Source organism: Lynx canadensis, chromosome D3 (assembly GCF_007474595.2).
Source record: "Lynx canadensis isolate LIC74 chromosome D3, mLynCan4.pri.v2, whole genome shotgun sequence".
Classification (NCBI taxonomy): Eukaryota; Metazoa; Chordata; class Mammalia; order Carnivora; family Felidae; genus Lynx; species Lynx canadensis.
In genome coordinates, this window is record NC_044314.2 from 86,890,788 (window position 1) to 86,905,826 (window position 15,039).

At 40.4% G+C, this 15,039-nt stretch overlaps 1 protein-coding gene across 1 annotated transcript in view; it reads left to right on the forward strand.

Annotated features, from left to right (window-relative positions):
- The window catches only part of KNTC1 (kinetochore associated 1), a 72,392-nt gene extending 61,066 nt beyond the window's left edge, over positions 1 to 11,326 (forward strand). The window contains exons 55-64 of the mRNA XM_030336843.1: positions 270 to 405; positions 1,083 to 1,178; positions 1,545 to 1,601; positions 4,899 to 4,953; positions 5,047 to 5,110; positions 5,661 to 5,790; positions 6,842 to 6,931; positions 7,396 to 7,541; positions 8,290 to 8,380; positions 10,328 to 11,326. Coding sequence (XP_030192703.1) covers positions 270 to 405; positions 1,083 to 1,178; positions 1,545 to 1,601; positions 4,899 to 4,953; positions 5,047 to 5,110; positions 5,661 to 5,790; positions 6,842 to 6,931; positions 7,396 to 7,541; positions 8,290 to 8,380; positions 10,328 to 10,348 — 886 coding nt within the window. The 3' untranslated portion in view covers positions 10,349 to 11,326. The remainder of the gene's footprint in view (positions 1 to 269; positions 406 to 1,082; positions 1,179 to 1,544; positions 1,602 to 4,898; positions 4,954 to 5,046; positions 5,111 to 5,660; positions 5,791 to 6,841; positions 6,932 to 7,395; positions 7,542 to 8,289; positions 8,381 to 10,327) is intronic.
- The last annotated feature ends 3,713 nt before the right edge of the window (positions 11,327 to 15,039 follow it).

The following is a 15,039-nucleotide window of genomic DNA, read 5'->3' on the forward strand; positions in this document are numbered from 1 at the left end:
TTGAGTGCCCTTGACCTTTTGGCAAAGGGGATGTAGGCCTCTGGGAACATCTTGTTTCCCTAGTTTTTTGAGGCATTTAGGAACTGAATGTTTTCTTGATCTTGCTCATATTGATTTATTTCTAATATTATATTCAGTGAATATATTTAGAAGCCTAAAAAATAGACATTTAAAAACAAACAGGCTTAATAATTGCCCTCTGGTGGTTTTTATCTTAAATGTAAATGTGGCCTGTAAGAATGAGTCCCATAAATGCCTTTGTTTTCCAGATCTTATTTGAAATGTATAACTTTTCTGGCATCATTTGAGACTTTGAATATCCCCATCACATATGAATTATTTTGCAACAGTCCTAAAGAAGGAATGATTAAGGGTCTATGGAAAAACCACAGCCATGAATCCATGGTATGTACATGGAGTTGTCTGAGGGTGGGGTCCCCATCTTCTCAGATACCCTTGTTTTCACTCAGATGCCTAAAACCAGAGAAACTCTTCATTCTTGAACAAATTTGCTGCTCTGAGACTGTTTCTACTTTCCTATCCTGACAGGTGACAGGCAACTTGTAGGATCCCCTTACCTCTGCCCCTTAAAGCCTAGGGCCTAATCTCCACCCACAAAGGGACACTTTTGTAATCCCTTCTCAAGGCTTGTGTGTCCTCATCCAGATGGGTAGGGACAGAGAGTGTCCCTATGTCAGGAGGGACGTCACTTCTTTTCTTCCTCATTGCCTGTGGGAATTTAGTCTCCGAGGCAGTTGGAGCCTAGGGCGTGAGGGTTATGAGGCCAACAGGCAAACTGATCTTGGATAGAAAAAAGACAGGGAAGCCCCAAGATGCTCTTTGAATCCATGACAGCAAGAAAGAAAGAGAATAATCTTAATCTTTTTTACTTTCATTAGAGAGATAGGAGGGCTTCACTGAAATTAGGCAATAGAACACATCTAGATTATAAACATTTTGTGTGTGACCACCCTACCTTTTCCAAAGGTGCTTTGCTTTCCTGGTGTCTTGAAGCAGTATGGGTTTTTGTTGTTTGTTTTTGAATAAGTATGATTTTTTTTTTAACATCTCTTCTGCTTTAGGCAGTAAGATTGGTGACTGAACTTTGTTTGGAGTACAAAATCTATGACCTGCAGCTTTGGAATGGACTCTTGCAGAAGCTTCTTGGCTTCAATATGGTGAGACTCAGTGCCCTAGACTGCAGTGTGTTAAAGCTTTCTCATAGCATCTCTTAAGCATTCTGCACTGATGCTTGTTATCGAACAGATGTACGCTGCAAACATGGACTTGTTGGGTTCGTGCCAAACTTAACTTGGTGTTAGGCCAGAGGAAGTGCTAACTCAAAACTGACATAAATTTCGCTGGAAAGAAATGGAAGCTTCCCTGCCCTTTTTTGATATTTGTGATTTAGGAAGTGAATTTCTTTGGTTCTCATGGTGGATACATTTTACTGATACCTCTTTTGAAAATTTAAGAATCCGATATTTCATGTTGAAGCTTTCCATTTTAGTGATACTCAGAACTGTATTTTATTGTTTTCACAGATCCCCTATCTAAGGAAAGTTTTAACCGCCATTTCTAGTGTCCATTCGTTATGGCAGGTATGTAGTTTTCTAAAATAAATTTTATAGAACTTAATCTTTATACTTGACGGCCTGTGGCTGCTGGGTGCACTGGGTGAAGTCACCGGCTCAAGTGAAGAATGGACCTGATGTCTGGGCTGTGCAGTCACAGTGCAGAGCCTGCTTGGGATATTCTCTCTCTCTCTCTCTCTCACTCTCACTCTCTCTCATTCTCACTCCTTCCCTCCCACCCTCCCTCCCTCCCCTGCTCACATGCTCTCTCTGCGTGTGTCTCTCTCAAAATAAATAAACTTAAAAAAAAAAATGTTTAAAAGAATGGACCTGGGGCGCCTGGGTGGCTCAATCAGTTAAGCCTCTCACTTCGGCTCATGATCTGCACTCTGTGAGTTCGAGCCCCACGTCGGGCTCTGTGCTGACAGCTCAGAGCCTGGAGCCTGCTTCAGATTCTGTGTCTCCTTCTCTCTCTGCCCCTCTGCCTCTCATGCTCTCTCTCTCTCTCTCTCTCTCTCTCTCTGTCTCTCTCTCTCTCGCTCTTTCTCTCTCTCTTTCTTTCTCCCTCTCTCTCTCAAAAATAAATAAACGTTAAAAAAATTTAAAAAAAAGAACAGACCTGATGTCCTGTTAAAATGGTGCCAGGGGGCGCTGTGTGGCTCAGTTACTTAAACATCTGACTCTTGATTTCAGCTCAGGTCATGATCATGTGGTTCGTGAGTTCGAGCCCCTCATCAGGCTCTGCACTGACAGAGCCTGCTTGGGATATTCTCTCCGTCTCTCTCTCTCTCTCTCTCTTTCTCTCTGTGCCCTTCTGCTGCCTCCCCCTCCCCCACAAATACATAGACATTTAAAAAATAAAATGGTGCTGGGACCCAGAATACTTAGTTCAGAGGTCACTTGAGGACATCACTTGCCCGTGTTCTCCAGGCCTCCTGAGCTGCATCTTCATTTATGCTCTCAAAACACTGGTTCTGCTGTAACACCTGCCATGGTATAATTTGTTTTAAGCATATATTCCTGCCCCTCTTGAACTTAGAAGATCTTTAAATCAGACATAATGACTTATTCATCTTTTCTAAATTTCACAAGTTGTATACCACATAATTGTTATAATATGTAATGTAGAAATATATCATCTATTCGTAGCTTAATAAATTAGAACAACATTGAAACATGCTGAGTAAAACTTGAAAATTCTCCTTTACCATTTCCCTTCAAAATTATCTCCCCAGAAGTAACTACTGTTTATAGTTTCTTATGTTTTCTTCTAGAACTTTCCTAGTAGCATATAAGTGTGGGGGGAGGGATATATACATTTTTGTACATGTACATGCAATCACATTCTAGATAAAGTGTTTTTTCCACATAACATTGGTGTTTTGGAGATAGTTCCATAGAGATCAGAGACCCACCTTTTTTTTTTTTTCTTTTTAATTTTTTAAAATTATTATTTATTTATTTTGGGGAGAGCACAAGGTGGGGAGGGGCAGAGAGAAAGGAAGAGAGGATCTGAAGCAGCCTGTGCACTGACGGGCTAAGAGCAGTGAGCCCGATGGGGGATCGAACTCATGAACCGTGAGATCATGACCTGAGCTGGTCAGAAGCTCAACCAACTGAGCCACCCAGGTGCCCCCCTACCTTTATTTTCTCAATTGAGATGTAATTACCATGTAAAACTTACCCTTTTATTTGTTTTTTAATATTTATTTATTTTGAGAAAGAACAAGTGTGTGAGCATAAGCAGGGTAAGGGCAGAGAGAGGGGGAAAGAGAGAATCTCAAGAGTCTCCATGCTGTCAGCACAGAACCTGATATGGGGCTCGATCCCACGAACTGAGGTCATGACCTGAACAGAAATCAAGAGTCAAATGCTTAATCAACTGAGCCACCCAGGGGCCCCTAAAATGTACCCTTTTAAAATGTACAGCTAAGGGGCCCCTGGCTAGCTCAGTCAGAAGACCATGTGACTCTTGATCTCAGGGTATTTAGTTCGAGCCCCACGTTGAGGGTAGAGATTACTTAAAAAAAAAACAAAAAAACCTTTCCCAAAAAAGTAAATAAAGTGTATAATTAAGTGGTTTTTAGTATATTCACGATGTTATGCAACTATCACCACTATCTAATTCTAGAACATTTTCTTCACCCCGGAAGTATGCCCCATAGCCATTAACAGTCACTCGCTATTCCTCCCTCTCCCGCCCCTGGAAGTGTCTGTGCTGGACATGTCATATCAACAGAATCCTGCACCACGTGGCCTTCTGTTTTCCTTTTATTCGGTGTCATGTTTTCGGGGTTCATCTGCATGGGAGTGGGTGTCAGGGCCTCATTCCTTTTTACTGCTGACTCATGTGCACTGTGTGGACACACCTGCATTTTATTTGTCTATTCATCAGTTGAAGGGTATTTGGGTTATTATGAATAATGGTGCCCCGTGAACATTTGTATACAAGTTTTTATGTGGATGTGTGTTTTTCTCTCGAACATATGCTTAGGAGTGGAATTGTTGGATCTTATGAAACTTCTACATTTAGTCTTTTTGGTATCTCATGACTTTAAACTCTTTTTTTGTATGTGTTTGTTTATTTTTGAGAGAGAGAGAGAGACAGAGTGCGAGCAGAGGAGTGGCAGAGAGGGAGGGAGACACAGAATCCAAAGTAGGCTCCAGGCTCTGAGCTGTCAACACAGAGCCTGAGACAGGCCCATGAACTTCAAGACCATGACCTGAGCCAAAGTTGGACGCTTAACCAACTGAGCCACTCAGGTGCCCCATGACTTTGAACTCTTAATTATTCTCCATAATATGGAGCAAAATATATCCTGAGTCATTTAACCCCTCTCCTATGAGTGGAAATGTATGTTGTTGCCTTATTCCTTTTTGAAATCCTTTCTCTTGTCTGGTTGCCCCTTTCCTGTGACTCTCACACAGCTTGTGGCACACAACAGTGTGAGTTTTGTTTTCTGACACTTTTTTCCCCCACACAAAACCATAACAAATCAGCCAAGATTGTGTAATAAGATCCTGAACTATACACTTATGAAGAGAATTATCCAAGGACCCCTGGCTGGCTTAATCAGTAGAGCATGTGACTCTTGATCTCAGGATCATGAGATCAAGTTTGAGCCCCACATTGGGTACAGAGTTTACTTTAAAAAAGAGAGAGAAGGAAAGAGTATTATCCTAAAATCTAACCGTCTTGAATAAGGAGATACCAATTTATGTTTTTGGTCTTAAGATCCAGAACATATGCTCTAAGTATATAATTCTGTGACCGCAAAACCGAGAGACTGTGGCGCAAATCCTATAACATGCTTGTTTCCCCAGGTTCCCTACTTCAGCAAAGCTTGGCAGCGTGTGGTTCAGATACCCCTACTTTCAGGTATTTTTCTCTCCCCTGAAACATTGACAGTAGCGTTTTATAGCTTTGTGTGTGTGTGTGTGTGTGTGTGTACACATTATTGTTTCTTTTCAGCATCTTGTCCTCTGAGCCCCAGTCAGTTATCAGATTGTCGAGAGAGTCTCATCGCTGTTTTAGAGTAAGTAAAATAATTGTTTTCCTACCCCCTCAAAATCATATGTGTTGTTTATGAAATTTCTTTTTAATAAACCTCTTTAAATGAGTAACTCATTTTTCTTGAGAAGTTAAACATACCACTTGTTTTTAAAATAAAATATCTCTTATTTTCACAACGCCTGCTTTCCACATGCAGTGCAACTCGTAAACTGATACTCGATAAGCATTCCCTAAAATTAGTTTTAATGTACATCAGGAGTATTTTTATCACTACCTGAAATCATGAAGTGTTGTCTCACAGATTTTGAGTCTTCTGAGAATGTGTCTTTAAGCATGTGTGGGCCTCAGACATGATCATAGCGGCAGTCAGTGCTCTGTGTTCCAGTGGGTGGGATATTTTGTTCCACGAAGAAGACTCAAGTTACTCATTACTAAGTGTATGTGATGCACCGGCACTGTAATGTTTAAAATCATTGAAAGCACAATCAGGTAACAGTTGTGGAAAGCTGGAAGACTCAACATAATATCGTGAATCTGACAAATTACTAATAAATTCACGTGCTCTCTTGAAGATGCCCAGTTTCAGATGATCTCGACATGATTGCGGTTGCCAGGCAGTATGTCCAGTTAGAGCTTCCGGCTTTTGCACTAGCCTGTCTGATGCTCATGCCTCACTCGGAAAAAAGACATCAGCAAATTAAGGTATCTCGCAAATTATTCCTCTGGGCCTGCCAGAGGAACAGAAAATCTCCCACTGCTTGTGCCCCCACAAAAGGGGTGGTGTTTTCTTTTTACCAGACTTGCAAAGCAGGAGTTCATCAGCCTGAGGGGTGTGGGAGGTTTGTATGCAGGTTTAGCAGGAGGTGAGCCTAAAAGATAGATCAAGGTCCATCCAAGGGATGCCTTAAGAGGGGTTTGGACCTTGTTCTTTATCAGTGGGGAACTGTCAGGTTTCCTGGAAAAGTAAAGTAAAATGTTCAGGCACCGTTTTGGAGGGAACAATCTTTGGGCTTGGTGGGGGAGAGAGGAGGCAGGAGCGGAAGTGTGGGAAGCTGTTGCACTTGTCTGGACCAGCCTGTGAATGGGCAGGGAAGGCTCGAGGGGATATGTGCTGTAAGTGGGGTGGTGGCAGTGAGAATGAGCCAAATAGAGCAGCTTCGCTTAGTGATTGGATGTGGGAGATAAGAGAGGGAATTGTCAGGTTTGTGTGTGGGTGTCTGACAAAGGGACGGACCCATGAACATTCTGAGGACAGAACTTTTAAAACGAACTCATTCCCTTTACAATACAGAACAAATAGAACAAAGCACTTGGGAATGTTTTGCAGTATTTCCCCAAAGTTAGTTTAGCCAGTAGATAAAGATCTATATAAATGAACATGCATATTTTTTATCTGTCATTTGGTCTGTTCACTCCATTTTCTCACAGCCATCTGTGCTTGCCTTGGACTTCGGGGGTTTTTTGACTATTCATAAACTCATCCATTAATGCTTTTCAAAATTTTAGTATTTAAATAGAGTCCTTTCAGCACTTAGAATGACAAAATGCTTGTTAAACAGCCCTTGTCACAATAGGTATTTATAAAATGTCTTTTTCCTTATTTCTTTAATTTTTTGTTATATGATAGAGTTGTTTTTTTCCTATAATAGAAATGGTTAAAGATATTCCAAATTTAAAAATGAAAACCTTTTAGATTTGACAGAAATTAGTAGTAATAATACTTTTCCACTGTGTTTGATTTTTTTTCCTGTAGAATTTTCTGGGCTCATGCAATCCTCAGATCATTTTACAGCAATTAGAAGAGCATATGAATACTGGCCAATTGGCAGGATTTTCACATCAAGTAAGAGGCAATTTCATCTCCTTTTGCCATGAAAACTTTTATATTAGAAGGTAATAATTTTCCCTAAATCAAAAGTAGGCTGAATACTACTATCTCTGCCTATTTGGTAATATATAAAATTATTTTGCCTTTATTAAAACCTTAATAAATTTCTAAAAGGTAGAGACCTCATCTGTCTTATTTGCTGCTGTGCTCAGTGAAAAATCTGTAGCTTTAAATGCTTGTTGTTGTAAGCAGATCTTCCTCCTAAAAAGTCCCAAAGTGCTTCAGAGCAATTACTTCTTATTGATTTAATCTTTTACTGAAATGGGCCAAAACAGATCCCCTTCCCCACCCCCTTAAAAAAAGAGACTTAGTCACAACACAGTGCTAATTTAACTTCTGATAGTAAGGAATTTGGGGGTATTGAGTAAGAACTTGGAATTGCACACATTTTTAATTTAATGATACCTATCATTCTATAGATTAGAAACCTGATTCTGAATAATATCATAAGTAAGAAGGAGTTTGGGATTTTGGCAAAGACAAAATACTTTCAAGTGTTGAAATTGCATATGATGAATTCCAACAACATCACTGAGCTGGTAAACTATTTGGCAAATGAGTTAAGGTAAGTTAATTAACAAACAAACAAAAACAACTTACTGTAGAGTTTCCTTAAAATTTATCTTTATTTTGGAGGAAAATATCAAATAATTGTACAACTATTTGGTTGTAATGAAAGGCTCTGAATATTAAGCTATAGCATTACCACATATGTCCAGAGGTTAGTCTGTCTTGTAACTGAGTCCCTTAGAACATGAACTTGGAATCAGACAATCAAGAAACTTTCCAAACCCCCAAAATAGGTATCTCACAGTCCTGCTCTAAAACTTGAGTTACAACTTTATTCCTTAGACATTTGCTCAGAGAATTACTGGCTTTTATGTGACCTAATTTTTGCTAAGCTTGATTGTCTAATTTTCTGGCAGCCACAAGTTTGGAAATAAGCTTTCTGGGATAGGATTGGGAATGGATTTGGAATGCGAAAAGGAGAAGAGAGAAATGGCTGACACTAAGGAAGGGAAACCCTGTCAGGATAGAAGTCTTTCCTGGTCCCTACATTTAGTCTAACTGTGCTGGCCACTTGGGACATATCTCTCTCTCATTACCAAGCCTTGGATTTCTTTCTGTTTGCTTACCACTTGTGATCCAACCATAGCTACACACACATATATAGGCTACACGTAATTCAAGTATGCAATATGATAAATTTGGACATACATGTACCCGTGAAGCCATCGCCACAGTCAAGATAGCAAACATATTTATCATGCCCGAGGATTTCCTCCTGATGCTTTTTCTTTCTGATTCCATAGTTTAGATGAAGCTTCAGTGTTTATAACTGAATATTCAAAACATTGTGGGAAGCCTGTACCACCAGACGCCGCTCCTTGTGAAATTCTGAAGGTAAAGCTGGCCCACCGTTACTCAGGTTCTGACGTGACACCATTTATATCACTAGGGTCTTGACATTGACCCAACTTGTTCTTGTGTCCTGGAGATAAATGTATTTTTATGCGTTAACTATGTATATTTTTATATTTTGCTTTTTGTTTGAGGGGCTCTTAGCCCAGAAATCAAGAGGCCCTGGTTCTACTCTCTGCAGCAGTGTGGTCTCCAGCCATTCACTGACCCTGTGCAGGCTTTAGTTTTCACATCTGGACTGCGTGGTCTCCTGGGTGCTTTCCAGCATTATGATTCCTCATAAAGTCTTATTTTTCATATCAAAGCAAGTGAAAAACTAAATTTCAAAAAGTACTGATTAATTTTATCCTTGGGCATTAATTTCTTTTAATTCTCCTTTTTAATTACCAAAGACATATGTATTTTCACCATAGAAAAAACAAATTTGCAAGAGCCAAAAAACAAAAACAAAAAATCTTAATCTCTTGAAATCTCACTACACAGAAATAGGTTTACTGTTTAACATTTTAGTATACGTCCTTCCAAATGTTTTCATATATAAAATATGCATGTAAATCACTCTTACTCCTGTTCTGAACTTAAATATAAGATAAGGGGCTCCTGGGGGCGCCTGGGTGGCTCAGTTGGTTAAGCGGCCGACTTTGGCTCAGGTCACGATCTCACGGTCCGTGAGTTCGAGCCCCGCGTCGGGCTCTGTGCTGACAGCTTGGAGCCTGGAGCCTGCTTCCGATTCTGTGTCTCCCTCTCTCTGACCCTCCCCCCTTCATGCTCTGTCTCTCTGTGTCTCAAAAATAAACGTTTAAAAAAAAAAATTAAAAAAAAAAAAAGGATAAGGGGCTCCTGGGTGGCTCAGTCGGTTGAGCGTCTGACTTTGGCTCAGGTCATGATCTCACGGTTCGTGGGTTAGAGCCCTGCATTGGGCTCTGTGCTGACAGCTCAGAGCCTGGAGCCTGGTTTGGATTCTGTGTCTCCCTCCCCCTCTCTCTGCCCCTCCCCTGCTCGAGCTCTGTCCCTCTTTCAAAAATAAATAAACATTAAAAAAAAATAATTATATATATATATATGATACAATTTTTTACTTTTTTTTTTTTTTTTTTTTTTTGAGAAAGAGAGAGAGAGAATCCCAAGCAGACTCCATGCTCAGCACAGAGCCAGATGTGGGGCTTGATCCTACAACCCTGGAATCATGACCTGAGTTGGACGCTCAACTGACTGAGCCACCCAGGTGCCCCTAAAGATTTTATTTTTGAGTAATCTCTATACCCAGAGTAGGGCTTGAACTCACAACCCTGAGACCAAGAGTCACATGCTCCACCGACTGAACCAGCCAGGTGCCCCTAAAATTTTTTAATCATGTTTAAGTAATTGTGGGTTTTTTCCCCTCCTTTGGTCCAGATCAGGCATGTTAAAATAAGCCTGCGTTTTGTTAACTTTCATTAATAACTTCCTTTGGTCACTTCCAATCTGTTGTGATCAATGGCATAGGTTACCTTTTTAATTTTTTTTTCTTTTTTTCAAAAAAAAGTTTTTTAATGTTTATGGGGGGGGGAGGGGCAGAGAGAGAGAGGGAGACACAGAATCTGAAGCAGGCTCCAGACTGTGAGCTCTCAGCCCAGAGTCCAACGCAGGGCTTAAACTCACAAACTGTAAGATCGTGACCTGAGCCAAAGTCAGACGCTTAACCAACTCAGTCACCCAGGTGCCCCTAGGTTACCTTTTTTTAAAAGGGAGATTATTGATTTAGGAGGCAAATCTTTGGCCCTTAAAATATATCTGTTTTTTTTCTAGTCCAGCTGTCTAAATGCCAAATAACTTTATGTGTAGATGTTTAGCAATACAGTTAAGTCATAAATTTTATAGTTTATCTGTTTTCTATTGAAAAAACTAAATGGCATTAATAAAAATGCTTCTGTGTTTCTTCCCATTTAGATGTTTCTTGGTGGATCATAGCCGATCAACCTCTTTTAAGAAGAACAAAGGGGACTTTGGAGTCTACTATTAACTAATCATATTTATTAGGGTTTTAAAGTTGTGCCGTCAGTGTGTTATAACTTGTCAAATGTTGACCAACAAGTAACAACTGAGGCGCTTCATAGTAGTTTGATTATTATCTTGTAAAGAACTCATGTCTTGAGTTAATCAATTTTCTTTACCAGTTACTTGTATAACTTATAGAGACCATCAGTCTTTTGCACCCCACAGGAAGGAAACTAAATGCACAAGTATTTTGCTCCGGCCACAAGAAAAACAACTACTTATATCCTATTTCTTCATATACAAATAAGAATAAGAATAATGTCACTCTTTCTAATGAATTCTAGTTAAATATGTATCTAAGTTTTGCCGCAGAGCGTATCAGGCCAGCCAGAAAAACAGAAACCACTCTAGGTATTTCAGGCAGAGAAGGATTGGACGGCAGGAATTGGTTACAAAGGTGTTAGAGGGACTGAAAAGCAAAGGGGAGAGCGAGGGGCCGCTGGAGAGGCGGAAGGGGAAAGGGCTGTTAGCTGACGCGAGGAGGTGGCTGCTGCGCCTCCCACTTCACTGCCGCGGCCTCCAGCAGCCCTCGGTCACCCTCAGCGATTGCTGCCGCTTCCAGGCCACCACCGAAAGAGAAAAGAAACAACTCCTTTTTCTTTGTTCAACCTTCTAATTCTCCTGCCAGTGCCAAGAATGACAGAACCAAACCGGAACCCATCTGGCCAGGTGTCTGGGAAAGCCGGCTGTAGGCTGTCAGCGCCAGCAGTACAGAGGCTGGCCTGCGGGGGCAGTGTGGAGCTGAAAGCCAGCAGCCGCCACCCAGCGTGCAGAAAAGGTCATCACAACTCTTATTCTGCCTCTGTAGTCTTTTTCTATTTGTGTGTATAAATTGAATTTCATAAATCAGAATGAGTTTGCCTTTGTTTTTCCAGTTGAGAACAACCTTATTTCTGGGGTGCCTGGGTTGCTCAGTCGGTTAAGCATCCGACTTCGGCTCAGGTATGAAATCATGACCAGTCGTGGGTTTGAGCCCCATGTTGGGCTCTGTGCTGACACCTCTGAGCCTGTTTTGGATTCTGTGTCTCACTCTCTCTCTGTCCCTCCCCTGCTTGCTCACGCTCTCTGTCTCTCTTTCTCTCTCAAAAATAAACATTAAAAATTTTTTAATGAGAAGAAAAAAAATTTATATTATAGTCAAGGTATCATAGATTAAAAACTTGGGTTTTGGGGTAAAAATAGTCTAGATTTGAATCCTGGCTCTGTCACATACTAGCTGTGTGATACTGGACAAGTTATAGAACTTCTCAAAGCCTTAGTTCCCTTATTTGTAAAACCTCCTAAGGAGGTGTAAATGGGCCTCTACTTACTCTATTCTGGACATTTAGACCACACCAGTATTTTCCATAAAACTTCTTCCATATTTGGAGTTATTTCCTTAAGATACATTCCCAGGAACAGATTGACCACATCAAAAGGAATGAAGAAGATCTTAAAAGCTCTAAATGTACGTTGCCAACCTGCATGCGTTTCAAAAGTTTTTGTTTTCTTTCCAAGATTTTATTTAAATTCAAGTTAGTTAACATATGGTGTAGTATTGGTTTCAGGAGTAGAATTTAGTGATTCATCACTTACGTATAACACCCAGTGCTCATCCCAACAAGTGCCCTCCTTAATACCCTTCACCTGTTTAGCCCACCCCCCCCCCACCCACCTCCCCTCAAAAGATCTTTTTCACAAACTCCTGTCCCTACCAGCAAGAGGCATGTCTGCTTTACTTCTTCCCAACATGGACCAATCTGACTTTTAAAAACTTTTGGCTAATATGATAGGTGAAAATAATATCTCACTACTTACATCTGTATTTCTTTGATATTTATGTAATTGAACCTTAAGAAAACCCTCTGGCTGCACCTGAAAGCGGAACCTGGAATGGTCTTGAGCATAAATGTGCAAGGAATGGAAGGGGTCAAGTGGTGGCACCAGAAGGTAACAAATGGAAAATGACTCTGCATGCCTGATGGATTCACACTGAGCTGAAGGATTCTTTCCCAATCTCAACACTGGTTTCATTGTTCAGAATAAAGTCCTGACATGCAAAGGGTTAGCTTTAGGTATACCAGAGAAGTAATTTTTTAAAACATAAAATATATTTAAATTTACTTTTTTAAGTTTATTTGAAGTTCAAATATACAGTTAGCCAGGATCCTTGTTACATTTATTATATTTTTATTAGCCTTGATTGTTTTCCACTCTTGTCTCCATACAGCCATTCTCCATACTGTTTATCCCTAAAACAAGCCAGATCTTGACTTTGCCCTGCCTCACACTTTTCACTGGCTTCCAGTTTCACTTTAGCACAAGACCCAAGTTGCCAACTGAGGCACACAGGCATCTTTGTTCAAATTAGAAACAATCCATTCTGGGAGAACGGATTATAAAGGGCTCTCCTTTTGGTAGATCGACTGCAAAAAGGCAGTCCCTGGAGACAGTCACATTTGTAGGAAGCACTGGATTTAAAGCTGGATTTCAGTTACAACTCCATGCTACCTGCCCATCCATATGGTGGCTTACAAGGTCCTACATGATTTAGTCCCCATCCACCTTTCCAGCCTCCGTACCTACCACTTTCTCTTTTCACCAGCCTTCCCTGACAGCCCAACTAAAGTTGCCTCCCCGCTGACCCCCACCTCAGTCACTAGCTATTGCAAGCGCCTTCTCAATACAATCCAAAGCTGTCATGGCATGTTTATTGATTGTCTCACTACTCATGTTGTCCCCAAACCCTAGAACAGCATCTCATGTAATAGGCTCTTAAAAATTTATATATATATAGAGGGGCACCTGGGTGACTCAGTTGGTTAAGCATCCAACTCTTGATTTCAGCTCAGGTTGTGATCTCATGGTTCATGAGTTTGAGCCCCACATTGGGCTCTGTGCTGACAGTGCAGAGCCTACTTGGGATTCTCTCCCCCTCTTTCTCTCTGTCCCTCCCCTGCTCGCACTCTGTCAAAATAAACAAAAAAATTTTTTAAATACGTGTGAAATAAATTAGCCTTAGCTACCCATTTTCAGGGTAAAATTCCTTCTTTGAATGTGTCATGATCATGTGAACACATGACAGCACCTCATTACAAAGGGGGAAGTTAGCAACAACTGAGTAAAGGCCCTACTGTATTTAATTCTCATGACTCATGCCCATTCTTTCACCATCTCCTGCCTTGAATGAGGTGGCTTAATTTTCATTACTTTGACAACTTGGAGTAGAGAATTTTATTAGTGGATTGCTTTCCTTCCACTGCCTTCTTGATAGAAAACCTGGACTGACAAAACGTAGAATATTCAGTCTTCCTTCTACTGTGTTTGCTGGGGCTCAGATTTGAAACCTGTTTGCAGTGTTTATGTTAATACATTGGATCCCTTGAAACGAGTCTAAATGTGAACTCAAAACAACTAAGTCTTACCATAAACTCTACAAAAGATTAGAGAAGGACGAGGTGGTGGTGGTGGTATTTTCTGGCACTCTACATATTTGAAAATAACCATAAAATAAGAGATGTGTTTCTAGACCAGCCGAAGCTGAATGTTTTCTAAATGGAAAAAAGAAATTTCAAGAGCAATTCTTTTTGAATTCTTCCATCAGTCGTTGGTCTCAAGAATGTGGCCTCTCAACTGACTTTCCCTTGGTAACTAGTATAGCTTTTTTTTTTAATTAATTAAAAAAAAAATTTTAATGTTTATTTTGGAGAGAGAGAGAGAGAGAGAGAGAGAGAGAAAGCACAAGCAGGGGAGGGGCAGAGAGAGAGGGAGACACAGAATCCAAAGCAGGCTCCAGGCTCTGAGCTGTCAACACAGAACTGGATGCAGGGCTTGAACCCATGAACTGTGAGATCATAACCTGAGCCAAGGTCAGATGCTTAATTGAGCCATCCAGGCTCCCATTCATATATATATATATATATATATATATATATATATATATATATGTACGTATATGTATATATATACATATATATGTATATACATACATATATATATATACACATATATATGTATATATACACTTTTTTTTTTTTTTTAAGTTTATTTTGAGAGAGAGGGAGTGAGCGAGGGCGGGGCAGAGAGCTTGGGAGAGAGAATCCCAAGCAGGCTCTGCACTGTCAGCACAGAGCCCAAATGGGGGCTCAAACCCACAAAGCCACGAGATGGTGACCTGAGCCAAAACCAAGAGCCAGACACTTAGCCGACTGAGCCACCCAGGCGCCCCTTAAATAAATATTTTTAAAATACAATAAAATTAAATTGAAGAGTCTTAACCAAGCATATTCTTCAACATTTAGTTCAATTGTTCATAAATGTGCTATATGGAAGTAAGAATTCTGCATAGTAATGGATTAGTGGGTCACCTTTTCTCAGGAAGTTACATGCTTTTGGTTTAATCTGGATTGCTGGTGAGGATTTTTCTATATTTTCATTTTCTGGGCTTGGAGGAGGAAAAGCAAAATTGACAGGATGAAAAAATCTAAGTGATGAGGGTCCTAAGGAAGATGAGATCTTTGGAGTGAAGGAAAAAAGACCCCGAGGGATGAAAGCCAGAAACCAAGCCATCCTCTTGCCAAGTTTTCTAATGTTCGCCTCCTTTGTGAGGTCTCTTGAAAGGCAAG